At 51.1% G+C, this 27384-nt stretch overlaps 1 protein-coding gene across 4 annotated transcripts in view; it reads left to right on the top strand.

The window, feature by feature from the left end:
* Nucleotides 1–24039, top strand: part of DISP3 (dispatched RND transporter family member 3) — a 104318-nt gene extending 80279 nt beyond the window's left edge. For all 4 annotated transcript variants that reach the window (XM_054222351.1, XM_054222353.1, XM_054222352.1 and 1 more), the window contains 20 exons: nt 1412–2348; nt 3629–3848; nt 5435–5571; nt 6056–6190; nt 6411–6571; nt 6929–7068; nt 7845–7990; nt 9385–9546; nt 9965–10126; nt 10559–10681; nt 11288–11424; nt 12092–12273; nt 12700–12830; nt 12938–13113; nt 14137–14263; nt 15437–15582; nt 15929–16088; nt 16456–16569; nt 17577–17743; nt 18458–24039. In XM_054222351.1, the coding sequence (XP_054078326.1) occupies nt 1412–2348; nt 3629–3848; nt 5435–5571; nt 6056–6190; nt 6411–6571; nt 6929–7068; nt 7845–7990; nt 9385–9546; nt 9965–10126; nt 10559–10681; nt 11288–11424; nt 12092–12273; nt 12700–12830; nt 12938–13113; nt 14137–14263; nt 15437–15582; nt 15929–16088; nt 16456–16569; nt 17577–17743; nt 18458–18820 (4026 nt within the window). In that variant the 3' untranslated portion in view covers nt 18821–24039. The remainder of the gene's footprint in view (nt 1–1411; nt 2349–3628; nt 3849–5434; nt 5572–6055; nt 6191–6410; nt 6572–6928; nt 7069–7844; nt 7991–9384; nt 9547–9964; nt 10127–10558; nt 10682–11287; nt 11425–12091; nt 12274–12699; nt 12831–12937; nt 13114–14136; nt 14264–15436; nt 15583–15928; nt 16089–16455; nt 16570–17576; nt 17744–18457) is intronic.
* The last annotated feature ends 3345 nt before the right edge of the window (nt 24040–27384 follow it).

Below are 27384 nucleotides of genomic sequence, written 5' to 3'. Positions count from 1 at the left end.
TTCCCAGTTCTCCACAGGCTCTGCAGTGCTGGGAGCACCCTGCCCAGCCTGACAGCACGGATGCTATCCAGACCAGAGTGAATCCCATGGGAGACATCCGCAGACATCACTCAGGCTGACCAGAGCCAGGGAGATTGCTGTGGCTCTTGCCCCTTTGCACATCCCTATTTTGCCAGGGAGCATTTCTGCCCCGTTGCTTTTCCTCTCAGCCCAAGTTCAGGCAGCTCCCAGAGTTAAGGGGTGCTGGCAATTCATCTTCTGCTGATAGAAGTCCTGTTAAAATAGAAACACTGGTTGGGAGCAAAGCTCGTAAATTGCTTCTGGCCTGTGTGTAAATTGCTGGCAACTATCAGGGTCAAGCAAGGGACTGAATCTGTTCATTCGTTCAGTGAGGGGGGGCTGCAGGCTTTGCTGGGAGCAGGGGAAGGGAGTGACACTTACAGGGTCTGGGCTTTGCTCTTGGGGACCACCACCTGTGGCTTCCTGGCTCGGGAGGCCACCATGCAACACCTAGGAGGGGCACATGGGAAAGTCTGAGACCCTGTGTGTGCTGGCAGCCCCCTGCAGAGGAGAGCGCCTCCCAGGGACTCTCCCTTACTTCCTGCCCAAGTATGGGCTGATCAGGGAGAGTTTCCTCCTTATTCCATGGGGGCAGGAACTGCTTTTGCTTCCTGGTTTTCTGGGAAAACCCACTCCATAAAAAATATCCCACAGGGGTGGAAGGAAAGCGGGGTTGTTTGGCCCTTTCCTTTCCCACACTGACAGTGGATAGCCCTTCAGGGACTAGAGCAGGGTCACCGTGAGCTCTCTGGGGGACATTGGTACGTGCAAGTGTATGCGTACGTGTGTGTCTGCAAGTACGGGTGCATGTGCTTCTAGTTCTGTGTGTGCGCACACATGCACGGTTTGGGGGAAAGATGAATACGGCTATAAATAGATGGGGGGAAATCTATTGTCAGTTTGAAGGAGAGGAAGACAGGTTCCCTTGCATTTTTCATCTGGTAGCATGAACTGTTCCCAAGTATGAGAACCAGCTTAGCTAATTAAATGTTCCTGGTGCTGCAGTCTGAGCAGCATACTGTGAATCCTCTGCCATCTCTGTGCCTGCTGTTCCTGGAGCCATGCAGAGCCCTCTTCTGCCAGAGCGCTGAGCTCTGGGACTGTAGTTTGAACTTCCCCCCTCTATGGTTCCTCTGCCGGGTAGGGTGTAAGATACCCCATGGCAAACCTGTTCTTTCAGTGGCTGTATCAAGTCTTTGGGGTTTGAAAGGGTCATGCTTTGCTGCTGAGGGTGCAGGGCTGAGAGCTGGAGTGTGCCTCTCTTCCTGGCTCTGCTGCTGAGATCCTTTGGCAACTGCTAGGGATTCATGGCTGGGCCTTGCTAACTGCTTTTCCCTACCTCTTTGTGCAGGCGCTGGACATGGACACAGAGGATGACCCCTTGTTACAGGATGCCTGGCTAGATGAGGAAGATGAAGAGGTAGCCTTCAGCTCCCGAAAGAGGCGGGAGGGTGCTCTGTTGTGTGGAAAAAGTCCATGCAGAGTGAGGCCCCTGCGTGTCATGCTGCCAGTGTCTGGCTTCTGGAATATTGTTGGCTGGGTATTTACCAACCCATGTTGTGCTGGCTTCATCCTTTTCCTGGGCTGTGCCATCCCTGCTGTGCTTGCTGTTGTCATGTTCCTCCACTACCCAGCCCTGGATATTGACATCTCCTATAATGCTTTCGAGATCCGCAACCATGAGTCCTCTCAGCGCTTCGATGCACTTGCCTTGGCCCTCAAGTCCCAGTTTGGGTCATGGGGGAGGAACCGCCGGGACCTGGCTGACTTCACCTCTGAAACCCTGCAGAGGCTCATCTTTGAGCAGCTCCAGCAACTTCACCTCAATGCTTCCCACCTGGGGGTCAGTGCGCGGGTCAAGCGCAGCACCCCAGAGGGCAGGACGAGCTCCCCCAAGCCCCATGCCCACCTGAACCCAGGAAACCGGACTTCCCGAACTGGGAGAGGTACCCCACGCTGGGACTACTCCAGCACTTACATCAGTGCCAACACACAGACACATGCCCACTGGCGCATTGAGCTAATTTTTCTGGCTCGGGGGGACTCTGAGAACAACATCTTCACCACCGAGCGCCTGGTTACCATCCATGAGGTTGAGCGCAAGATCATGGACCACCCTCGCTTTCGGGAGTTCTGCTGGAAGCCCCACGAGGTCTTGAAGGACCTGCCCCTGGGCTCCTATTCCTACTGCTCCCCTCCCAGCTCCCTCATGACTTACTTCTTCCCCACTGAGAGAGGAGGGAAGATTTACTATGATGGCATGGGACAAGACCTTGCTGACATCCAAGGTGAGCTGAGGGCTGTGGGCAAAGGCTGACCCATTTAAGGCACGCATCTCCTGCAGGTTCAAGCAGTCACTTACTGGTGTACAGCTACGAGGGGTGGCTGCCTTGTGCAAAGAGGAAGATGCTGCCATGTTGTGCCTTGAGGAATCCTTTTTTCTGCTCTAGGGCCACCTTTCTACCCTTTCAGCAAAGCCCCTGCAATCCCAGTCATAGGTCACACAGGCTCCAACAGGCGAGTGAGAGGGACAAATGAGGGGGAGTCCTTCATTGTACAGATGCCTCCTACTGACCTTTTTCCCCTGTGAAGGACTGTGGTTAACTAAAAGAATGTCAGGTCTTGGACAGACAGTAGGAATGAGCTTCCCTTCTCTGTGGAGCAGATGAAAGAAGTCTGGGGGCTGCTCTTGAGCTTGAAAGGCAGCTTGTGAGTCACCAGCTGGAAAGGCTTCTATAAGGAGAGGAGGAGGAAGACCCTGCCTCCTCTTCCCAGCTTCGTACCCTGTACTGTGCCCCTCTCTGGTAGAGCAAAGGCTTTGGATGGTGAAAAAGAGGTGAATCATGAGGAGTCTGTAGGTGTGATGTGGCTGTGGGATGAAGCCTCCATCTGTCTCCCAAGCGAAGGCTGGAGATGATAGCAGTCCAGGAGCCATACAGGGAGCAGGCAAAGAATTAACTCCATCTGCTCCGCTATGAGTAACAGCTTTGCTACCAAAACAGGAAAGAGCCTATTTTTGGGGGTTTTCTTGATATGAACTCAAGAGAGCTTGGATTTTGGGGGTAGACAGGCAGTGTTTCTTACTCTTACTAGCTGAGTGCCACCATTTCTGCATCCTTGACACCATCAGATGGCAGAGGTACCAGGTCACAGCAGAGACAGGACCCCTCATCTTCCATAGGTGTTGTTTAGCTCTTGTGCTTCCCAGTGTGATAGAGTAGATATTGGCCCAGTGTAGGAGAACTAAGTGCATCCAACAGTGGGAGTATTGATGGGGAGGCTGTGTGCTTTCCTGCTTGGGGGAGCTGTGGTTGAGATGACAGTTGGGTGGAAAATGTGTTCCTAACAGTGAACTCCATGTAGGCAACATTACAAGCAGAGTTACAAAGCAGAAGCGGAAGGTGAGTCTTTGTAATCCAGCGTTCCCCAGCCCTCCTTGCTCTCTATAAGGCAGCAGCAGTCAGCATCACTCTGAAAGGCAGGATCACTCCAAGTTTCCCTTTGTCAGACTAGACCCTGTGCCTTGCCAAGTCTGACCTAACAAAAGTGGCGCTGCTTTCTCCCACAGGGTCCCTGGAGCTGGCCATGACCCACCCTGAATTCTACTGGTATGTGGATGAGGGCTTGTCTGCTGAGAACATGAAGAGCTCCCTGCTGCGAAGCGAAATCCTCTTTGGGGCACCACTGCCGAACTACTACTCAGTGGAGGACCGCTGGGAGGAGCAGCGCCGCAAGTTCCAGAACTTTGTCATCACCTATGTGGCCATGCTGGCCAAGCAGTCCACAAGGTGAGGGTGTGTGCAGACAGGGCAGGTGCCTTGCTGGGAGCAGGTGAGAGACGGGAAAGGCAGAGGTTGCAGAGCATGGTGCTTGCTGTCGCACTAAAGGAGCGGGTGGAATAGGCCCTTCAGGGTGTAAAAGCTCTGTCTTAAGGTTTACTCAGGGCAGACGTACCTCCAATAACCCAGCAGCATTCAGCCTCACCTGGGAGGCACTGGGCACAGAAGGCTTGGCATGCCAGCTCAGACTGCTGGTCAGTCTCCAACAGTGCCTGCAGTATAGTGCTCCAGGGGAAGGAGAAAAAGCATCTCCTTTGAAGCTAGGCTGGGGCACAGTGTTGTGAATGAGGGTGGGAAGCATATGGCAGAAAACCACTCATATGCTTCCCTTTAATGCCACTTCCTACAGCAGCAACATGCTAGAGACATCAATAGAGACAATGGAAGGGAGCCAAAGCTTGAATCCAGTGCTGCCGTTCCACTCAGACTATGCCTGGCATTGGAGCTCCTTGCTTCCATCTCGCAAGTCCAATTTCACTGGCTCCAACAGAGCTGCTTCTCTGCCTTCCTGGTCTGAATTTGGCTCCAGTAGGTCTGATGCAAGGAGTGACGTGGTCCTTATTCTAGGCATCAACCTGTGGATCCAATTCTACTTTTGTTCATGACAGTGTAATTCCTTCCAGAACCATTTGCTCCTTGTACAGAGAGATGAATAAGTTTCAGGAAATTCAGGCTTGTTTCACCCTCAGGTCTGTATGACTCGGTGCTTGTAAGAGGGAGATGGTAAAACAGCAAAAAGGGCTAGAAAAGTAGTCCAGTATCCAGACAGCTGAGGGAAGGCAGTGAGTCCCAATGGCAGTGTAACTTCTCAGTCTTCAGCTCTCTACTGCTCTGAATCTCAGTAGCTCCCAGAATGAAGGGATACCGCTCTTCAAAGGTAGTGTGAAATGCAGCCAGCCCTTGTCAGCGCTGAAAGCAGGCAGCCACAGAGCATTCTCAGCAATGGGCTGGCAGCGTGGGTTGCGGTTATGGGAAGCTGAAAGGGAACTGGGGCCAAGGCTTGGTTCTGTAGTTTGGATTCCTGATAGTCTCCTATGGTGCAGTGTTATTGTACTCCTGGTTAAATTATCTTGGATTATTTCCACTCAGAGCCTGCTTCCAGAAGCTGGTAAATCATATGGTTCATGATAAGCTCTCACTCTGCCTGCATCCGCTGGTTATTACCTTTGTGCTTAATATAATAAGCAATGATTAGGATTCCAGATGGAATTGGCTTTGGAGGCTTCAGGAGCTGTTTGCTGACAGCAGGAAGTCTATTAGTGCCAAAGACCTACCATCTACTGGAGGAATTTTTAAAATATTAGACCTGCTTTTTTATTTTTCCCTCCTTCTTGTGTGAACTTCGCCTCCAGCAGCAACCTTGTTCAACCTGTTCTCACCTCTCTGAGCTGTTTCCTCAGAGAACTGCCAAGTTTATTAGAGCAGTGACCTCCTTTGGCTCTGGGGGAGACACTGTGCTTTTTTACATGCCCTGGCTCTGCTCCCTTTACACTCAGCTCTGCCTACTCCTCTTCCTCCATATCTTCCCACCCTAGCAAAGTCCAGGTGCTGTACGGAGGGACGGATTTGTTTGACTATGAAGTGAGGAGGACCTTCAACAATGACATGTGGCTGGCCTTCATCAGCAGTAGCTGCATAGCTGTCTTGGTCTACATCCTTACCTCCTGCTCAGGTAGGCTGCAGTCACAGTCACGGCTGCCCTGCTCTCACACAAAGCCGAATATGCAGTGACTCCTGGGTCTGTGCAAGCCCCAGGAGAGGCTCTGATGCCCTGACACCAGCCTGACTCTGTGGCATAGCAGCATGCAGAAGGTCATGCAAGTCTGATTCTCCAGAGCAGAGATTTGTGGGCAGGATGCGGGGAAGGCTCACGGGAGAACAGGAATAAGATGCAAATTCCCATTTTAATAAGGCTGGTGTAAAGCTGATGTAATTTCATGGACGGGCCACATGGGAAGGAGCCTGCAAGTGGTGCTCTTGCAGCCCTGAGCTATTCTGGGAAGGAGCCTGCAAGTGGTGCTCTTGCAGCCCTGAGCTATTCTTTGTCACCAACACACTCCTGGGAACCAGTATCCTCACAGGGCAGGTCTGAGGTGTATGTTCTCACAAGGGATGACCAGAAGTACTATTTTTTCCATGTTCCTTTCCTCCTATAGTGTTCCTGTCATTCTTCGGCATTGCCAGTATCGGGCTAAGCTGCCTGGTGGCTCTGTTCCTGTACCACGTCGTATTTGGAATCCAGTACCTGGGTATACTCAACGGTGTGGCTGCCTTTGTCATTGTGGGGATTGGTAAGCACGTCCTTACTCAAAACCTACCTGTGCTGCCTTGCCATATCTCCTGCCTGCAGGAGAGAGAAAGGTCATGGTGGCAAATGCAGATCAAATTTTCAAGCCCTTTCCCTCCGTTACCTGTAAGTGAAATATTTGCAGATGTTGAGCGGGAAATTAGATTTTTAGCATGTGTCCCTACTGTGAGCAAAGTATCAAAATCTCTCCTCTTTTTTCCCAGGGGTTGATGATGTCTTTGTTTTCGTCAACACCTACCGCCAAGCCACCCACCTCAAGGACCTGCGCCTGCGCATGATCCACACTATCCAGACAGCAGGGAAGGCCACCTTCTTCACTTCCCTGACCACGGCTGCAGCATATGCTGCCAACATCTTCTCTCAGGTACACAGTAGCTTTGGGATTTGGGGCTTTCTGTTTCTGCTGGAGGCCCTAGAGTGGGAAGCTGCTAGCACCATCTTTCTGCCCTCTCCTCCAGCACAGCAGCATGCTGGACTTGCTTGCCCTAGAGGGCTGTCCCTTGCCTGCTCTAAAGCAGTGGACACTCTCCCTGTATCAGCATCTAAGGCAATATTTCCAGTGCCACTGATCAGCTCAGCTCTGTACCTATCAGGTTTGCTACCATGACTGAGGTCAGCATGTGCTGTTCTCAGGTTCCTCCACGTATCTTCTCTGGCCTGCTGTCTCTCCAGGTCTCCTGCCCCAGTTGATCCCAACTCCGTGTTCTCTCTCTTCATGTAGATCCCAGCCGTGCATGACTTTGGACTCTTTATGTCGCTGATTGTGTCCTGCTGCTGGGTAGCTGTGCTTTTCACTATGCCAGCTGCTCTTGGAATATGGACCCTTTATGTGTCCCCACTAGAGAGCTCCTGCCAAACCAGGTGAGCCCTGGAGTCTCCTTGTGCGGGTGGGGAGTTGTTGTGGAACTCGTGGCTAAGGCAGCATGCATATCCCTACCCTATCCTCTCAGTTATCCTCATCCCACTCAGGCAGCTTGGCTTCACTATTCCCTGTTAATGTCTAACAGAAGGGAAATTTAACTTCTGCCATTTCAGGCTGGAGCAAAATGAAAGGGCCAGGTCCCAGTCTTATTCCCCCTGGTGTTCATGCAGTAGCCAGACTCTGCAATGCTAATCATACCTCTTCATTGAATCACATGGAATATTGAAGCCGCTTGTGTCCTCAGAGCACTCACTGCACAGCTAAATCCTCAAGCTGTGGAGACACAGGCCCTGCAAGGCAGACAAATCAACATTGCTCCTGCCTGTGGGCACAAACGGTGCATGCAGATTTGTATTTGAAAGTCAGCACATTTCCTCTTCCCCTGCTCTTTAGCAGTGCAGATGACCTGGCCTGATTTAATTCATTAGCAGGGAGATGAACTGCTGAAACTCCCGTCACTCAGCGCCCAGTGTTCATGGCTCAGCCCTGCTCTGTGTATCCAGCCCAGCCTGCTACTGCTTTGCCGTAGCAGCTCAGCCCCTGACCTCTCAGCACTTAGCAATGGAAATTGCTCATGGCACTGCCTGTTGTCTTTCCAAGTAATTGGAGCAGGCTGTTGCTGCTCTCCTTGTCACTGAAGGAGCCCACTGGTAACACTTTGCAGAGTATGTGGCTTAAAACTCATGCCTTTGTCTCCTTCGCTGCTCCAATCCAGCTGTAGTCAGAAGTGTACCAAAAAGAGTGCCTTGCACCTGGCTGAAGATCTCTTCATTGCCTCGGAGGCCACCTCCAGAGCAGGCAGAGAGACGCTTCCCTATCTGGATGATGACATCCCACTACTCAGTGTGGAGGAGGAGCCTGGTATGTGCCTGCTGTGTAGTGCCTTCAGGGGGACCTGTTCATCCTGCAGTTCTTCCTGTCCATGGCTCAGCTTCCCTACTTTTAAGCTGGAGAATAGTGCTGTCACAGGAGGCTGTAGGAGTCTTAACTCACTAATGGTTGTAAATTGCTTTGAGATCTTCAGTGGGTGTCAATAAAAGCTTTATTTGCTAATCCTCTTGGGTCTAATATGGGTTGTACTTTCTGTCTGGATTCAGTAATTGTGACATGGATGTAGCCACAAAACTTTTAGCCCATAGCACCAGTGAGTAAAGAAAGAGTTTTGCTCTCTTCCCTGCCATTCAGAACCCTACATTTGGGAAGCAGGTGAGAGGACACTTTGTTATTCTTCAGCATCACGTCCTCAGAGCATCTCCTCTGTCATGGCAAGAAGAGGGCAATGACTTGCCTGAGACCACACAAGCAATCTAGAAAGAGAGCCCAGAAATTCCCTATCTCTTGTTAGCAGGAGATAATCCTAGCCCTGATTGAAGATAAGGGTGCTTACGTGGTCATGCTCTGTTGTACTTGGCTTTTAAAACTTGCTGGGATCTCTTCCTTTGAAAACCCACAATGGCAGTGGTCTGGGCAGTGAGCAGCCTTCAGGCCCAGCAGCAAACTGGAACTGGAGGCAAATGGATCAATGGCTGAAAGCCATCAACTCCACAGCAGTGGGCAGATCCCCCCCCGGCAGAGTAGGCTCTGAGCTGCCTTTGATGGGCAGACAACTAGGCTTTGGCACTGTGCTGCGAGAGCTGTCTCCTTAGTATGCCAGAGCCACATGCAATGGTAATGTATGGAAATAACTCCTTCCCTTGGGCAAAGTAAACAGCAGGATGCTTTTCTCCAGGGGCACCTGGGCATCCGGTAACTTGTGAAGAAGCAAAGCAGCTTGTTCCAGTTGGTGACCAAGCATGGTTTGTGGGTCACTTGTACAGCATGCCAGGCACACGTTGACCCCACTACAGCAAGTGCCCACGGGAGCCAGGCTGCAGTCAGGAAGACGTCAGCTGTGTGTAATTAGCTGCAAGACATAGTGGAGGAGAGGGACAAATTTTGCTTGGCCCAAGAAGCATGCAGTGTCCCTGTGACCATGTGGACACTGTTAGTGGGATCTGGCAGAGGAAGAATAGCCTGAAGCGTAGGCTTTGGAGTGAGATATGGATTTAGAAGTGTAGCTGTCACATGGCAGTGGCTTGACAAAGATGCTTCCTATGACATCCTGGGAAGTCACTGTCTCTGCCTGGGTCTTACTCCATCTCTTTAGCTTGAGTTATACAGGTTTGCAGAAGACTTTGTAAGGGAGAGCAGAAAGCTACGAGAGACACTCATGACACTGAGCACTGAGACTGCCTTTGATCTCTCTCTCTTTCTAGTCTCCCTGGAAATGGGGGATGTCCCCTTGGTATCTGTGATGCCAGAAAATCTACAGCTCCCTGCAGAGAAGTGCAACCGGGGTCACTTGATAACTCATCTGCAGGAGCTGCTGGAACACTGGGTGCTGTGGTCTGCAGTGAAGAGCAGATGGGTGATTGTGGGTAAGGAAGGAGGGGGGTATTCCATCTGCATGGGTATTAGAGAGCTTGACAGCATCTCAGTCAGTCTCCAAGCCTTGATTATTAGTGACAAGAGATTGAGAAAAGGGGCACAAAAGATGACTTCTTAGTCGGTGAAAGAGTGTCCCCAGAGCAGTCAATCCCTAAGGGAACTGCATGAGGAACTCTGAGACTTTTCCATCCCTCTCCTTTCACTTGGATTTGAAATGGCAGGTCCTGATGTGGGTATCCAGGCATGGGGCTCATTACAAAAAAGCCCAGCTGCCAGTGTGCTTTAGAGGCTGTTCCCTTTTTCCTTTTGAAAATACCATCTTTCTGCCACACCCCTGCTGTCTGAGTATGTCCTAAGTGCAAGATACACATAGCCTCCCACACACTTACCTTGGGCTTTTTCTTGCAGGGCTCTTTCTCCTTGTTTTGCTTCTGTCCATATTCTTTGCTAGCCGCCTCCATCCAGCTAGCCGTGCTCCAGTCTTGTTCCGGCCAGACACTAACATCCAGGTGCTGCTAGACCTGAAATACAACCTGAGTGCTGAAGGCATCTCCTGCATTACCTGCTCAGGTGAGAGTGCTGGTCCCCAGACCACAGTGGGTGCAGCCTGGCCTAAGCCCTGGGCTGGAGGAGCTGAAATGTGAGGTAGAGGCCTACATTATTCAGGTATCTCATTGGACATTGGATGGAACCCATTGAAGGGAGGTGCACATTGGGAGTGGGATGGTTGACTTGCCTCTAGGAGTGGAGTATTTTGAAAAGTATTTCCTGCTTTAGCCAGGAACTGCCTGAGTGTTTCTGCTGGAGCAATTTCTTTATAGTCCATTAAAACTGACTACTCATAAGTGCTGGTCACATGCCGGTGACCAGCTGGCGGTCTGTGGCTCTGTGTTCCCTGCTTAAGGTTTAGTGTTCAATAGCAGAGTCCGTGGTGTGTGCAGGGCTGGTAGGTCTCTTGTCATGCCACTCACTCTTTCCTCCCTGACTAACCTTATGGGACAGGTTTGTTTCAGGAAAAGCCCCACAGTTTGCAGAACAACATGCGAACCTCCTTGGAAAAAAAGAAGAGGGGCTCAGGGTCAACTTGGGGAAGCAAAGGGAGCATAAGTGATACAGGGCAGCAAGGTAAGTGAGGCACGATGACTCTGACCACATTTGGGTCCAGGGCCTAAGGGTCCACTAGAGTAAAAAATCATATGGTCTGAGTAGCTGATGGGAATAATTCTCTTCAGACTCTGCCCTGCTGAGCCTAGCTTGGTGCTGGATGTAATGGGCATCGTTACAATCCCACTTCCCCTGAATGCCTACTGTTCGCTAGGACATGGTACTATAATCCAGGTGGCAGTACAGTCTCGTGACAAATCCCTCTGGTCTGAGTACAGGGCTAGGAGCTCAGAACTTTTGTATTCCACTCCTGTGTCACAACCTTGTTGGCAGGCCATGAAGAGAGTAAATTCAGTCTGCTTTGCAGGGGATTTTGAGGATAAAAGAGTTATTGGGCCAGGTCCTGAGATGACATGAATCAATAAGCCATCAGGAATTACTGCAGCTCAGGATATATTTGTGAAAATCTTTGAAAGGTGTGCTATGCTGCTAGAAGACAGAGGCTGTGCCTGCTGCCCCAGAGGAGACAGCAGACCAGAAGAACCCTCCTTCGCTGCTGTCCATGTCTGTAGGATTTGCTGATTGAGAAGTACCACTAGCCTTCATGCCCTCTGTTGTTTTCTTCAGATCTCCAGGGGACTGTGTATATCTCGAAGTCCAGAAGCAAGGGAAGGCCAGCCATCTACAGATTCTCGCTCAATGCCAGTGTCCCTGCCCCCTGGCAGATGGTGTCACCGGGAGACGGGGAGGTGCCTTCCTTCCAGGTGAGTCAGTCCAGGGATGTTGGATCCCTCTATCAAGAGTGCAGCACTCAACAGGTGAGCACAAGAGCCTCCTCCTGTTTCTCCACGGGGTCCTAGGTATCTCAGGGTGAAATCTGCAGGGCATTGCAGTAAGGTAGCTAATGCAGAGGGCATTGTGCCTGGCATTGTTAGAGATCATGCCTCGCAGTGCCACAATACTTATCTGTTGCTCTTGCAATGTGACTGTCAGCAGTGGGAGCAGAAGAGTGGGTGTCTGTGGAGATCAGATGAGGCCTGGCATCATCAGCTGAGCTCATTCTGATAGAATCTGGTACTGAGGCAGCTGGATTCCTACTGCCTCTTTCTGTCTAGCCACAGACACAGGCAACACTGCTTGTGCACAGGCTATATTGGACACAAACACCCTCAGGAGGACTCATTTTCCAGATGGCCCTCACCCTGGACAGAGCAGCCTGTGCCACAGAGAAAGGGGGTGGTGAAGGCCCCCGTCCCACACTGGCCAACCCTGGGAAGGGGGCAGGCTGGGGGCTGGCTGGGTTTGTGCCTGCAGTGCTCATTCTGTGTGGCTGTGCCAGTGCTCAGGGAGGAGGGGAGTGTGTGATGCTAATGTGCAACAGGCTGCAACCCTGTGGAGTTAAGTGTCTGTTTTCATTAATCCATTGCTTAGGTGTATAGAGTGCCTTTCGGTAACTTCACCAGGAAGCTGACAGCTTGTGTGTCCACAGTAGGGCTGCTTAAGCAGACGAGCCCCAGGAAGTGGATGATGACCACCTTGTCCTGTGACACCAAGAGAGGCTGGAAGTTCGACTTCAGTTTCTACGTGGCCGCCAAGGAGCAGCAGCGAACACGGTAATCTTCCAAAACCCACTCGGGACCAGACAGCAAAACCAGCACAGCCGAGGGGCTGATAGGGGATGCCTAATGTCCAGTGCCAGTCCTGCCCTTAGTTGGTGACATCCGTGGCCCATCTTTGCAAAGTTATTTTGCAGGCCCATAACATCATTAATGTGCTAAAGGCTTGACAGGTACAGGACTGTGACTGGGGACTTCTTTGGGTGGCAAAAAGACATTGCTGATCATGGTCTTGCCCTTACCCACCTGAACTCTTGGGCTGAACAGGCAGCACAGAATATGCAATGTCTAGGGATCCAGGTCTGGAGTTGCTTGCCTTTTCCTTTCCTTCTGTCCCTGAGAGAGTCTGTTTCCACTTAATGCTTTGGACAAATCATCTTTACTACCTCTGGTCCCCCATAACAAGCTTTCTCTGCTGCACAGGAAACTGTATTTTGCCCAGTCGCACAAGCCCCCTTACCATGGCCGAGTGTGTGTGGCACCTCCTGGCTGTCTTCTCAGCTCTAGCCCAGATGGACCCACCAAAGGCATCCTTTATGTTCCCAGTGAGAAAGGTAAGCTGATGAGGACCTGTTCAGCCATGTCTGGCTGTCTGGGACAGAGAGTTAGACCTTTTTTTGCTGCCTTCTGATGAAATCAAACTTTCTTCTGTATTTGACAGCAGCACCCAAAGCAAAGCTTTCAGCCACTTCTGGATTTAATCCTTGCATGAACACGGGCTGCGGGAAGCCAGCAGTGCGGCCACTGGTAGACACGGGAGCCATGGTCTTTGTAGTGTTTGGTATCAGAGGTGTTAATCGCACAAGACGCCCAGACAACCACGTCATCGGAGACATGGTACACACATTCTGGCACACTGGATAGGTGTGCTCGGCGCTGCTGAGGGAAGGATGGTCTCCCTGAGTGGTGTTTAGTTAATCCCCACAGCCCAGGCAGCATGGTCCAGTGGTCTGGACAGGTGGAACAGCAGAGATGGTAGCATTGGGATGAGCCAAAAGTACATTTCTGTTTTAGCAAACTCACAAATAATGGAGATCAAGAAGCCCTTACTGAAATCACTTCAGACTTTTCAGAAAATCCCTTTCTGAGTGCAATATCTAACCTTCTAATTTTGAGTGTAAATCTGGCTTTCCTGAGGATTTTAGAAGCAAACCCATCTTGAGCTAAGTATGAAAATCTCAATACAAATTCAAGATCCAGGGAACTCATATTTTTCTGTAATTGTTTATCTTGTTATGAGATATAAACATGAAAAAACACAAATCAATTACTCCAGGGAAAGGTTACTAAATGTGAATTTTCCAGGAACAGCTTATCTCCCAGATCTGATCCTGTGACGCATTCACAGCTTTTCCCCAGCAAAATTATGCTTAGCTCTGGTCACTTGGCAGATGCACTTCAGCTTTCTGCTGTTCTTCTTGCCTTCTGATGTGGGGGCACTGTGCAAAATCAGCTTTTACCTCTTTCCTTCGGAGGGGGCAGTGTGAAATGCAGGCAGCGGAGTGGGTAGAAAGCTGGGTTTGCATGCTGGGCACTGCTGGGGATTCAGAGCTGCTCCTCAGGCAGACCCGAATGGTTTTGGGCATGGTATGGGGACTATTCATTTATCAGTGCTTCTGTTGTACTGCCTGACTCTCTTTTGGGTGGTTTTTTTTTTTGGGACGGGGGTGGTGTAGCTTCTTCCTGAGTTGTCTGGTGAAACAAAGATGTCCAGTGGGTTTTTCCACTGTATAACCTGCAGTCTGTATAAGCTAGTCCCAGGCTGAGTAGCCAGGAGAGGACTCAGCTTCTGCCTTCTCGTGCCAGTTGCTGTGTGTGCCTCACGTGTGGTGTTCTTATTGTTGTGTCTCCTTGTGAAAGGGCAGCGTTATCTATGATGACAGCTTCGACCTCTTCAAAGAGATCGGCAACCTGTGCCGCCTCTGCAAAGCCATCGCCAGCAACACGGAACTGGTGAAGCCAGGAGGGGCTCAGTGCCTGCCCTCTGGTAGGTAGGATTAACGCCAGCCACAGAGTCCTTGGGGAGATCCCGGGTCCCTGGGTGGGGACTGGTTCTCACCCTTCAGTCTGAGGAGCGTGGCTGCTCAGGGCGTTTAAACTTTCAGATCCCAGCTTGATGAAGCAGGGAAAGGAAAGCAAGGCACCAGCCAATGCTAAATGCAGGCAGTGCAGGGAGGAGCAGTGTTTCCCAGCAGTCAGCTCTCCTGACCTGGCTACAGCACAGCTCTGCCTGTTCCCACCTGGCTTAAGTCACAGCTCCTACCTCCATGGGCCATTCACCCCATGCTTCCATGTGTTGTGGCAACTGTTTTTGGGATGAGAAATACAGACTGAGTGGGACAAGAACATCAGACTCCTGTTCTGCAGCTTTGCTTGCAGCAGTGTTTGCTTGAGCTGGGGTTCTCAACAGCAAACCAGAAAGGGTGGCTCCTTCTTGCTGCCTCCTTCTCTTCCCAAGGCAGCTTTGCCCTTCTAGAACATGCCCCTGGTCACGCTTTCTGGGAGATGAGAAAGAAATGGTCTCTCTAACTCCAAAGACACTGGGCATATTCTTCAGGATTTAATCCAGTTAAGAACACAATTGCATCTGTTCTTTCCAGTCATGGGTATTGCTTGTAATACACTTACAATCTTTTGGATAAGTAAATATCTTCTTAGTAGCTCCTGAATAACCATCAAATCACACCTGGTCTTGTGATGAGGCTACTCACTGGCTCTGTGGCTTCACATACCAAGCCAGTGACTGTCTCTTCCAACTTCGGAGGTCAGAAGGTTGTGGAGCTGAGTCTATGAAGTGTATATTGACTTGAGGCCAAAAGCCAATCTCATGCCTGGAGAAAATCCCTGCCAGGCCAGGCAGAATTCCTCAGCGCTTGCGGTTTGTACTGCTTTGTGACAGCTGGGGACAAACAGCGGTGGTAGTGTCCTGTTCAGTGCTGGTGACACGGTGTCCTCTCAAGCTAGGAACAGCTGAGGGCTCTGGTGCTGAGACATCAAGGGCTTTGGCAAGTCAGAGTTGCATGGGGAAGCAGCTGCTGGCTGACAAACGGGGCCTGCAACTTTCTCTTGCGGTTGGTTGTTTTTTTTTTTTTCCCCCTTGCTCCAATGTGCTTCCTTTCCCTGTCCTGTCCTCCATCCCGTGCTCTTTCTTTCTCACCAGGTTACAGCATCTCCGCCTTTCTGCAGATGTTGCACCCTGAGTGCAAGAACATCCCAGAGCCAAACCTGCTGCCCGGACAGCTCTCTCATGGGGCAGTGGGGGTGAAGGATGGGAAGGTGCAGTGGATCTCCATGGCGTTTGAATCGGTGAGCACGTGGTATCACCATCTATCCTTATGACAGTTTCTTCTTGTGAATTCTGGGGGTTTAGCTCTCATCTTTGTGCACTGGCCACTTTCTAGTGCTTGGTAGTGTTTGTGCCTTGTTGCAGAGAGATGCCTGCACTCACAATTTGCTAGAAGTGGCTGCCCATGCCACAATTAGCTCTTACTGTGAGAGCTCAGGTGAAGAGCTGGTAGCAGATTTGCCCGTCTGCCACTGCCAGTCCTGCCTGGTGCTGGAACTCCAGCTGCCTTGTTCTCCCTCTTCCCTTGCCATGCATACCCTGCCCTGAAGAGCAGGACATAAGAATAACATCTTCATCTTCTTACAGACAACCTACAAAGGGACATCTTCCTTCCAGACGTATGCTGACTACCTGAAATGGGAGACGTTCCTGCAGCAGCAACTCCAGCTCTTCCCAGAGGGCTCTGCTCTCCGGAACGGTTTCCAGACCTGTGAGCACTGGAAGCAGATCTTCATGGAGATTATAGGCACGTGACTGTCATGTTTGTCTCCCTGAGGAGCCCATGCTCTCCAATACGTCTTCACAGCACACTCAGTCCCATCTGATGGCAACATGTTGTATCTTCAATCCCTTACCATTGCTATGCAAACCCCTAAAGCCCGTTTCTGCCCCCAAATCCTAGGCAGAGCCCAGGGAAATAGAGAAGGGAGGGGCCTCTGCCCTGCTGATGTGAGAAGCAAGAAGGTGATCACCCACTTTCCACTCTGATCCTCCCCCTCCCATCTTCCCCAGTGTGAGTCCCTCCCTGCCTCCTTGCCAGTGGGGACACAGTGCCTTTCTCATGCCAGCTGTCACCTTCCAGGAGTCAAAATTAGCTGTCTTTTTTCTTCCAGGAGTGCAGAGTGCCCTGTACGGCCTCGTCCTCTCACTGGTTATTTGTGTGGCTGCAGTGGCGGTGTTTACCACTCACATCCTCCTCCTGCTGCCAGTGCTGCTCAGCATTTTAGGTAAAAACCACCAGTTCCAATGTGTCAGGCTTTCCTTTTGTCTGAAATTGGTGGGTTGTGGCTCTGCTGAGTCTCTGGTGATTTGAACTGAATTGCCCTTACTCTGTGTAAACCCTTTTGGCTTTCCAGGAGCCAGTCCTGATATACCTAGGTGAACGGGAGAAACTCTCATCAAATGCGCAGGAACCTCACTGGAAAAATAGATTTGTGTGTCTAATTCCCAGTGTGTTTTATCTACACAATCCCTTCTATTTGTTTAAATAAGGGTTTTAGCTACACAAATGCCATCCCTGCCTGTTATGTATAATAATGTGATTAAGTCCCACATGCTCTGAATAACAATTGCACTACTTCCCAAGGATCTGCACCATGGCTGCTGTTTCCAAGCAGTAGGAGATTTTAAAAGCTGAATATTTTAGCGGTTTTGTTAGTATTTGAAGCAAATTTGTAAATAGTTCCCTCTCCCTGGCTGGTGATTTGACGATATTGTGGACTAAGTGTGTTGCTAAACTTCTCAGTTTAAAAATCAAATCTATCATTTTAAAACCATTTAGTCTCCCACTCATGACTCACAAACATATCATTCTTGCCGTTAAGAAAAACCTGTGTATGTGCTCAGCCTCTGTGTAACTCCAACAAGCAGAACAAAGGGTCCTCTTTCCTGTAGCACCTGTGTGCACACAGGCATACTTGCCTGGGCTTGGATTCATTTAGCAAGCATTAGCCTAGATGGGCATCAGTCTGTCAGTTTGACTAATATTTAATTGGGTGCTTCACTGTCCCCAGCAGGTCTGGTTGCCTTATTGAGTGGTCCATGTGGCCAGAGGAAGGTGAGGGAAGCGTTTGCCTCTGTGGGGAGGAGGCAGTGTGTACAAGACTCAGACTGGCTAGCGTGCAGACCTGCAGGGCTATGATCCCAGACTCCTCAGTGACTGATTTGTATCAGTAGGCCTGGGCAGTAGTCCCAGAGCTCTTTATATTTGTCTAACATTACCTTCTTCACACAGGGGTGGTCTGCTTGGTGGTGACAATCATGTACTGGTCTGGCTGGGAAATGGGAGCTGTGGAAGCCATTTCCCTCTCCATCCTCGTTGGTTCCTCTGTCGATTACTGTGTGCACTTGGTGGAGGGCTACCTGCTGGCAGGGGAAAACCTGCCGCTGCACCAGGCAGAGGTGAGCTCTTGTCTTCCTATGGCCTTGCATCCATTCCCCTCATGCCCTCCCGTGCCACTTGGCTGGGATGCAGGACCTAAGGTGTGATGGGAAGGGGGGATGCGTCATGCCTGGGGTGCTTGCTGCTTGTCCAGCTGACTGCTCAGAGACTCATGTGAGCTTGTGTACGCGAGTCCAGTAAGCCCAGCTGAGGGTTCAACCCACATGGTTATCCCTTTCTTACTGGCCACAGCTGTGTCCAAAGCAATCCCTTTTCATGTCCCAGTGAAGACAGTCTTGTGCTGGAATGGCCCCACACTCATACTGTAACCTCTGCAAATTGCTTAGCTGTGCTGTGCTGGACCTCAAGGTCTTTTCTAGCCTTGTTAACATCTTTTGTCTCTTTGGGAAGACGGACACCACAAAAGCTTGAGGATCTCTCCCAGGTATAGTGTCTGCATGCGGAGCCTCTGTTGTGCAGGCCCAGCAGTCAGTCTGATGTGGCTGAAAGGGTGCACAAAATCCAGCAGACTTTGCCTCTACTGGCTTATAACCTCATGGCTGTTTGCCCGGTGTGCGGAGAGCCTGCGCGAACTGTCCAATCTGCACTCACGCAGCATCTTTGTCCTGGACCGGGACCCTATGAGCTAAGCCACTCTCCCAAAGGCTAAAATGTTAGTGCAACCCCGTGTGCTTGTCCCCACTCCCCCTTAACACTGCTGTCCCTTCTGCCAGGACCCCACAGCGTGCCGCCAGTGGAGGACGATTGAAGCAGTCCGTCATGTAGGTGTAGCAATTGTCTCGAGTGCCGTCACCACAGTGATTGCCACCGTCCCGCTGTTCTTCTGCATCATTGCCCCTTTTGCAAAGTTTGGGAAGATTGTGGCCCTCAACACAGGAGTCTCCATCCTGTACACACTAACTGTGAGCACAGCCCTGCTGAGCATCATGGGGCCTGGCACCTTCATCCGCAGCAGGACTTCGTGCCTCAAGGCTGTGGTGGGGGTGCTTCTTGCTGGCCTGCTGGGGCTGTGCATCTGTGTCGCCCTGCTGAAGAGCGGATTTAAGATCCCTCTCCCTAATGGGACAGCCCTGTAGACCCTATGCCAAGAGCCAAATGCTCTGTCCTCTTGCTCCCTTTCTTTTTTCTTTTTTTTTAAAGGATATTTTTTGTAAGAAAAAAAAAGAGGAAAAAAATCCCCTTTTTCCAGAGGTTTTTCAACTCCAGATGCACTTTATTTTCTAATGGGTTTTGCTCTAAACTTGTATTTATTTTGGATAGTGATGGATGGATGATGGACAGTGAGGGCTGCCCAGGGAATAGCTCAGCCCATGAGTAGGAGGGGAGGAGGTCTCCTTCTCTCAATTTTCTTTCTGCTTTTCTTTTATTCTTCTCTTTGGTTTTGGTGGGTTTTTCTTGTGATTTTGTTTTTTTGTTTTTTTTGGTTTTTTTTAATGAACAGAGTTTTCTGGAACCGCAAAGCTTAAAGGGGAGAAGTTGGGAAGGCCATCTGATCCCTTCTGAAACCCTTCCCTCTGTCCTTCCCCTCCCCTTGGCCAGGGTTAGCATTGCAACGAAGGCTCAAGGTGATGTCCTACCCCCGCACCAAGACTGTGTCTCATTACCCGAGCCTTCAAAAACAGGAGTGAGCTGTTGGACAGGCCCGGGAAATAGCGTTGTCTGGACCCCTTCGCTGTGCCCTGTACCCAAGCTAGACCAGCAGCGAACTCACTGCATGGGAGCTCGTGTGAGTGTCATTGTGGGATCCAAACTAGAGATGTTGGGTGGCACCACCTGCAGTGTCCCGCTTTTGTCATTAGTGGAGGGCATCAGGACGCATGGCTTTCCCCTTCTTTCTGAAGGGACAGAGCACCTTTTGCTGGGATCTCTTGGGTCTGTGAACAGCCATCAGGAATGCAATCGTTGCCCTCAGCAGTCTCAGTAGTGAGGCCAAGGCAGTATGGATGCCCAGTCCCGCCTCCTGCTCAGTGTGTGACCTCACCAGTCGTTGCTTCTGCTCTTCATGGCAGAGAGAAATCAGACAGTCTTGAGGTCCCTGCAGAGCCTTTTGCTCATGGCAATCAGTTCTTAGCTAACCGCTGGGGCCAGGTACAGCCCATACGTGGCGGCATGCATGAAGAAACAGTGGTGCATCCTCTGTGGCAGCTTGGAGACACCCTCCATTGTGGAGACATGAGAACAGCGGAGCTTCAGCCCCCGGCTGCTGCCTGCTCAGAGCAGATGGTTTATATTAAAGTAAAATTAAATCACAAACTGGTGCCATTAACAAGTACATTTTAAGCGTCACTGATTCTATCATATTTTTAAAATTGAAATAGCTAAGTGTGTGCATTGATATGTGACACATCTGGTCCTTGGCAGAAGGGGAGGGGTCTGGCCCAGTGGGAGATGCATTAAATGTTATTTACAGGGATGCCAATAGAGAGGGGCGGCCAGAAAGAAGGTTGACTCCATTTGTTTGCAGATACCATGTCCCTGGTGGCTTTGTGTTTTCTGTCTGGATTGACCCCCTTTTTAAGATGGAAATTGCAGGAAGCCCATCCCTGTTGCCAGCCAGTTTCAGGGGACTGTGCTGCTGAGACAGACCAGCAGCTGCTTCTGCTTAGCTCAGTGTATCCCTGCTCTGGTCCCTGCCAGTCTTAAACCTTCACATCGTGTTATCCCTGTGAAACTGGATCAAATGTTTGTTCCTAAAGTAGGTTCCCCAAGGTGTCAGCTGGAGAGAGGAGTGACAGGACAGGACTCTTGTTGATGCCAGGGGAAAGCCAGAGCAATCCCACTGCAGGCAGCGAGAGTGGTGAGAGTATGAGCAGAATAGACTTGGTTTCTTCCTCGCCATCCCATAGTGCAGCTGAGTTAACCTGCTTCTGCAAAATGTTAAACGTTCCTTGGCACCTACCTCTGATCTGCACCAGTTCCTTCGTAATGAACCACATGCCCATGAATAAATGGTTCTGGAAAGGGTTTTTGACTATCCTTAAGCTGTGCTGTTTTGATGGCTGCTGTGCACAGTTCAGCCCCAACATTGGACTGTAAGCCATATCTGTTCTCCAAATTTAATGACTAGTGGTGCCCTGAGCACTCCTAAGTGGCAGTGAGCGGAGAGGACAGTGTGCTGATGATATACAGCCCCTTGAGACCCATGGGGCTGTGTGGGTGCTGCAGGGGAGAGCAAGGTAGCCCTAGTGCTCTGGCTGGTGGCTTGACCTGAATTTAGCTAATGCTTCAAAGTCCTTGGGGTGATTAAAGCTGATGGATATTTTCAGGTCACCAGACAAGAGAATAAGGTACTGAGTGCACCCTTAGAGGAAGTTTCTCCTTCTATGAGCATAAAGAAACCTTGAAAGGTCGTTAAGACAAGGCATAGATGTGCTTTGATTCCTGCAAAATTTAAAGCTCATTTAAGCCCCCGGAGTCCTATGTTTGCACTCACTATAAAGAAGCTATATAAGCCCCACCACCTCCAGAGTGACTCTGGACACACCATGCTGGCACCATTCATTCAGCCACTCTTGGAAGGCAAAGATTAATTTCAAAGTAGTGGAAAACCTTTTATGTCTCTTGGGTCTGAGCTGGCGGTGTCTGATCTGCAGACAAAAATAACAAGAGTTCTTGGCACCTGGCAGGATCTGTCCTGTTTTCTGGAGCAGGCAGGGGAAAGGACAAGCTGTCATTTTCCCTCCTCCTCTCTGGCCAGCCCAGGAGCACTCCGTGCAGAAGGGCTGGCTGGTACTAGCAGGAGCAGGGCATCACCTTGCCCTTGTTTGCCCAAGGTGATACTGAGAGAGGAATGGCTGAAGTGAATCAGAAAGGAAAATGAGAGACTGAGATACACGCAGAGCTGTAGCAGGTGATTCACAAAGGCATATTGAGGAGATTGTGCCCCTCCAGCAAGGAAACTGAGGCATGCAGAGGAGGAGGAACTTATTCCAGACTGTAGTAGGATGGCAGAAGAGCCAGGAGACGATCCCAGATGGTGCTTTTCACTGCAAGGACCCACTGGATGTTGGTAAGCTGACAACTTAATTAAACATAGTCATGATACTTGTCTTAAGATCTAACTAGACATTTGCCCCATCACCATTTCACTCTGCACAGCACTGTGGTCAGGGTGGCTGGTGCTTCCTCCATGTGCTGCAGATTGAAAGAGGCTTAGAGGTGGGGCACAGCCTTCCACAAAATGCTTACAACACTCATCTCCCCAGGCAGCTGTGGAGACAATAAATCAGTAGCAGATGTGTACATCCATCTCTATGTAGGGAGCATCCTCCTTGGCATTAGAAAATATTCGTAAAATTATAGAGGTAAGAAAACGGATGGGTTTATCTGAGCAAATGCGAAGGTGGGGCTGACAGCCCTGATGGGCATCAGTGTTCCGAGGCAGATGCTCGTAGCAATAAAATGCAAGACCTCACCTGTCTGGCACTGTTCTGGGAGCAGATGCTCACCCTAAATTAATTCCTCCCACATCTCTGCCTATCTTCTTTCTCTGATGACTCCTCTGTTTCCCAGACCATCTCTTGGGCCCTATCGTCTTGCCGAGCAAGGTTCAGCCTTCTCCTTGATAGCTGCTCATGCCTAAGGTGCTCACAGAGTCTGGACTAAAAGTGGCTGGAGATTGTCTCAGGGAGAATTTCTCAAACAGAGGAATCCAGGGAGTTAAAATGCTTCACACGAAGCTGTCAGTTTTGATGTTTTTAAACAGTAGAACACAGCACACCAGCCTTACTTGGAATAGAATGCTCCCATTTCCCATTTCAAAACAGTCTAGCTGTAGTTAAAAAGAAATGTACAAGAGTTTTCAATTACAGCAGTTTCTGTTAACTGCCCACTCCTTTATTTCTAGTAAATCCTGTTTTGAGGGTTACATTCTGAAAAGTTGATGTTAATGTTTCGGGATGGGGGTCATTCTGAAACTTTTCTGTCTCCTGCAAAACGGAGCGGGTCCTGTCCTGCCCTGCCCAGAAGTCTCTCCCTGGCAGCCCAGGGCAGTCGCAGAAGGGCACCGCTTTCCAGTGTTGAAGCACTGTCATATATGCACCGAGGTGGTGTTGCTGCTCCTCGCCTTCAGTGGAGCTGCTGAGTGGGTTTAAGGCTCCCCATGGCTGTGGACACTCAGAGAGAGTCTCTGCTCACAACAGCCCTGTTGAAATTGGCTTTGGAGCAAGGAGGAACAGAGCTGACATGATTTGCAAAGATCAGTGTCAGAGGAAGGGATAGACCCAGGTCTTCTCACTCTGTTTTCTTATGTTGTGGTGCATTTTGAGGTGTTGGGTTCACAAGGGATCTCTACAGGCGACTGGGGAGCATCAGGTTTGGCCACTGACCTCAGCAATTCCAGAGGCTGCAGATACTGAAAGGGGATCAGTGACTGAGCTGGACTGTGCTTCTCGATCCCTGATGGATCTGAAACTATGCCAGAGCAAAGCCAGCCTGAGAAGTGTCCCCCAGGAGAAGGACATGTATCATGCTTAGCGGGTTACTGGACCACTGATAATGGTAGTCTGGATGCAGTGGTCACCAGAGACCCCGGCTTTGTCTCCACTGGAGCAAACTGGGATGTTGCTTTATGTCACAGCATCTAAATTTTTTAGCTTGTCCTGCACTGAGTTTTCTTACCAGAGCAGCCTGCCCTCCTGGAAGGTTATAAAAGGCTTTTATTTAACCCTGTGACATGTATAAATCCTCCCACACTGTCCACCAAGGAAGCTGTGCTGACTGATTTGCAGCCAGGCAGGACAAACTCACAGTCTCTTAGTTATTTCTTCCGCAATCACTCCTCACCCCAGATAGCATGCAAGCCATAGTTCACAGGTTACGCTTTTTCCAAGGCCTCCACTAACTGCTCTGCCCTGGCTCAGTGCCCAGGGTCCTGCAGCTAAAAGTCGTTCAAGGCCCGTCTCCATCCCGAGGATGTAGTTGTCGGGCTGTTCGGCTTTCTCCCCGCCGCTCCTCCTTTGGGCAGTTGCTGCAGGGGTTGGGAGGGCGACGGCCAGGACCAGAGGCAGAGCAACAAGCAGCTGAGCAGAAAGGTTTGCAGGGGGAAGCAGAAGAGAATAAATGGGAGGGAGGATGGTTCAAAACCCAAGGGGAGAAGAGGTGTGAGCACCCCAAGGAGGGAGGGCACTGCTGTTTCTCCACGTCCTGTGCAGACCTTAGAGTGTCGGTTCTCAGAGTGATGTAGCACAATTCCTGATGTAATATACGCGTGTTACTTTTGTAAATCACCTCCTACCCTCACTATTTTCAGTGTTCCTTGATTTTTGGAGACTGTTGTAAATAAAAAATTTTGACATTCGCACGTTTGGATCCTTCACTCATCCCTGTGTCACTGTTGCATGTAAGCATGGTGCTGGCCAGTGTGGCACTGGCGTTATGTGTTGTGTGTGTTAGTAAAGCACAGCACTGGTTCCCAATGGGCACAGGATTGCTCCTGCTGCTGAAATCAGGCCCCTTGAAGCCAACCTGCCACATCCAGGAAAGATGACAGTCCAGAAAAGCCAGCTCAGGATCCCACGCAGGTGCGCAAGAGGGCCAGCTGGAGCGGGAGCTTTAGCCAAGTTTTGTGGAGGCCTTTTACTCCTCCACGCCATACTGTGCTACTTGCCGTGTGTGAAGATTGCACCTCTGTGCTGACCCCACAAGAAGGGGATTCATCTGCCTGCTCCTGTGGCGCCGCAGTTTCTCACAACACACAACGCCTGGCACAAACTTCTGGTCAAGGTTTTGTCTCTCTGTCCTGTGCTGCAGCAGAACAGTGCTATTCTGCACCTCCCAGGACCACGCTCAACCGACGCACGGAGGCCAGCAGCAGGACAGGAGGAGAACCCAGGCATTTACCTGTCTCTGCAATGGTGCTGAGCGAGGTTTGCTTCCCACACCCTCATTTGCGGGTGCTCACACTGCACCTAGAAATGATGCTTCTGGGAAGGACAGCACCAGCTGCACATTGTGGCAAAAAAACCTCCCATGTTTTCAAGCCCTCACTTCTACAGATGAGGCTGAAGTCACTGGTGAAAACCCTGTTGTAATAAATACCAGGAAAGCTCAGGGTCACAGTTTGACAAATAAGAAAAAGAAATGCAGTATCCACAGGAAGGAGGAAGGTGGTCCCTTTAGTGAGAAGTTTGGGATTGCAGATAGGGGAGGGTTCATGCCCAAACCTGCTGCTGGGAAATTGCCAAGCAAGGCTGGAAGGGGGTTGGTTGTGGCTACAAATTCAGCCCCCTGCCCCAAGGGCAGGCACAACAGGCGCTGTCTCGCATGCTGGCGGGCAGCTGTGGGCCATGGAGGAGGCACGTGTTTCTCTGAGTTCGCAGGACTGTGGGACCCCTGGCAGCGGTGAGCGCCCAGGGCTGCCAAATGTGGAAAGGGGGTGTCCTGGGGTACGGCAGCTGCAGACGCAGGCAGAGATGGGCAGGGTTTCCACAGCTCTTCGGAAAACAGCTGCTGGGCCAGGGAAGGGTTTGGGGCAAGGGCTCAGACGATGGATTATGCGGGGCGACAGCTGCTCAATATTCATTTCGAGCTGGCAGAGGCGGGAAGGAATTGCCTTTCCGTCTGCGGGAACCTGTCCATGCCAGGCTGCTGGCTCAGCACTGATGGTGCACGCTCGGAAACCTGCTGCCTGCCATTTGGCAGACCCTCATCTCTTCTGCCAGGTGAGTGAGCCTGGTGTGAAGTCTTCATTACATGCAGTGAATTCCACCCCGGATCTTCTGCCAAGCTGTGGCATGGCAAGGTCTCGGTGGCCTCCCCGGCACCCCACCAGTGCTCAGGGGCTTTGCCTATGCACCCTGGGGTGCTGCGGCGGGTGCACCCTCTGCCCCTTCTCCCACAGGCTCCCTCCCACCCTGAAACCAAACCTGGAGCCCTGATTGTGTGGCTTTGAAAGGGAAAAGCCACCTTCTTGCCAAAAAACTGTGTGTCAGAGCCTGCCCTTTCCACTTAGCTGTCCCTTCGTCCACGGGGTCACCTGCCCATCCCCGGGAGGGGTTTTGGGGAGATGGAGAGATGGGGCTGGGGTCGTTAGTGCCCCTTATTTTGGGCGGAAAAGCTGCTAAAACGGCTGATGCTCCCGGGGGGGCGGGGCGTGACCCTCTCCCACCCCCCTCCTTTTGCACGAGGCCTTTGCACGAGGCCTTTGCACGCGCCGGCGGCGCGGGCGGGCCCAGGTGCAGCCGTTCCCTCATCGGGCGCCGTTAAGGCGCAGCTGCGGGGGGCGCTGAGGGGAGCGGGCTGCCGACGCCGCGACACGACACGACACCGCGACACGGCGTCGCCAGGGGTGAGTGGTCCCGCGGGGCGGTGGGGGGGCCGCTGCAGCGGGGAGGGAGGCAGGCGGGGGTCTGTCCCCGCCGTGCCCTGTGCCGCCCCGAGGCGCTTCATGAGGGGCGTTCGGCCGCTCCCCGTCCCCTCCCCTCCGTCGTTAACGCCGTCCCCCGTCCCTCCTCCCCGCTGCAGCAGGCGGTTTAGCGCAGAAATAGGGAGCTTTACAGCCCTACGCTCGTCTGACTCAGCCGCACTGATGTAAACTGGATTTTTAATTTATTTTTTTTTCCACACAATCTTGAGCGTGGTTTTTGCTCCTTCGTGTTTTTCTCCCCCATGCTGTGCTCGCCCTCTCTAAGCGCCTTACCCTGGGCTGAACGGGGCCGTGGCTGGTCCCTGTGCAGCCCCGCGGGGCTCGTTATCCATTTCTAAGTAGCTCGGGAAGAGTCTTCTCCCTCTGATGATTGACACAAAGGTCAGTCAAAGAGGATGACTCACTCTCTTCCCTTCCCTGGTAATTTGTCACCCCGCAGATGACACATCTTAGTGGCTCCACATGTGGCAAACAGAGCTCTGGCAGACCTGTGGGGAGCCCTGCCTCCGGGATGCTCTTTTATGCTGTTTATTCAGCTATTATGTGCTCCTCAGGGCCTGAGGGTGGTGATGAGCAAAAGCTGGAGGGGATGGGTGCCAGGCTTTCCTTCGCTGTAAGCCAGCGCAGGAGCTCAAGTGAGCCCAAAACAGTAGGAACTTGGAAGGTTTGTGGATCATATTTCTGTGAGCGTTGGCCCATGATGCCTGTTTCTTGTTGCCTTTTTTTTTTTTTCCCCTCTCAAGTTAGAGCAAGTTTGTTGCCCCAGGAGCTCAGCATGAAAACATGTTTCAGACTGCTGCGTACAGCAAGCGGTAGGAAGGGCCAGGGAGCTTGGTAGCACCTTGATGGGTATTTTGGCAGGGAGAAAAGCAGTGAAGGAGCCTGGACAGGAATAAGGCCTGAAGTTCATTGGGCTGTGGTGAGAAAGATTGCCAAAGATTTGGTTTCAAACCCACATTTGAAGCAGAGAAGCCGTTTTGCCAGGCTTCATGGGGTTGTGCGTGTGTCAGTCTTGGGGGATGGATTAACCTGCCAGTGAGGTGCAGCCGTGGCTGGGCTGAAAGGCAGCAGCTGGTGAACAGCACTGGAAACAGCCACTTGTGATGGGAAGTGGAGGAGGTTGAATTAAATTACAAATAGGTTGTAATTTAGGCAGGCAGTAGAAATGTCCTCCATCTTAAACATAAAAGGTTCTGTTTATGGAAAAGGAGGTTGTGAAGCAACTGCTAAGGGGTGAATAAGGGCAGGGAGGAGGTATGGATAACTCCTGCACGG

The sequence above is a fragment of the Rissa tridactyla genome, chromosome 16 (assembly GCF_028500815.1).
Source record: "Rissa tridactyla isolate bRisTri1 chromosome 16, bRisTri1.patW.cur.20221130, whole genome shotgun sequence".
NCBI classification, from domain to species: Eukaryota; Metazoa; Chordata; class Aves; order Charadriiformes; family Laridae; genus Rissa; species Rissa tridactyla.
Note: the sequence above shows the minus strand (reverse complement) of the source record. Positions and strands in the feature narration are given on the sequence as shown.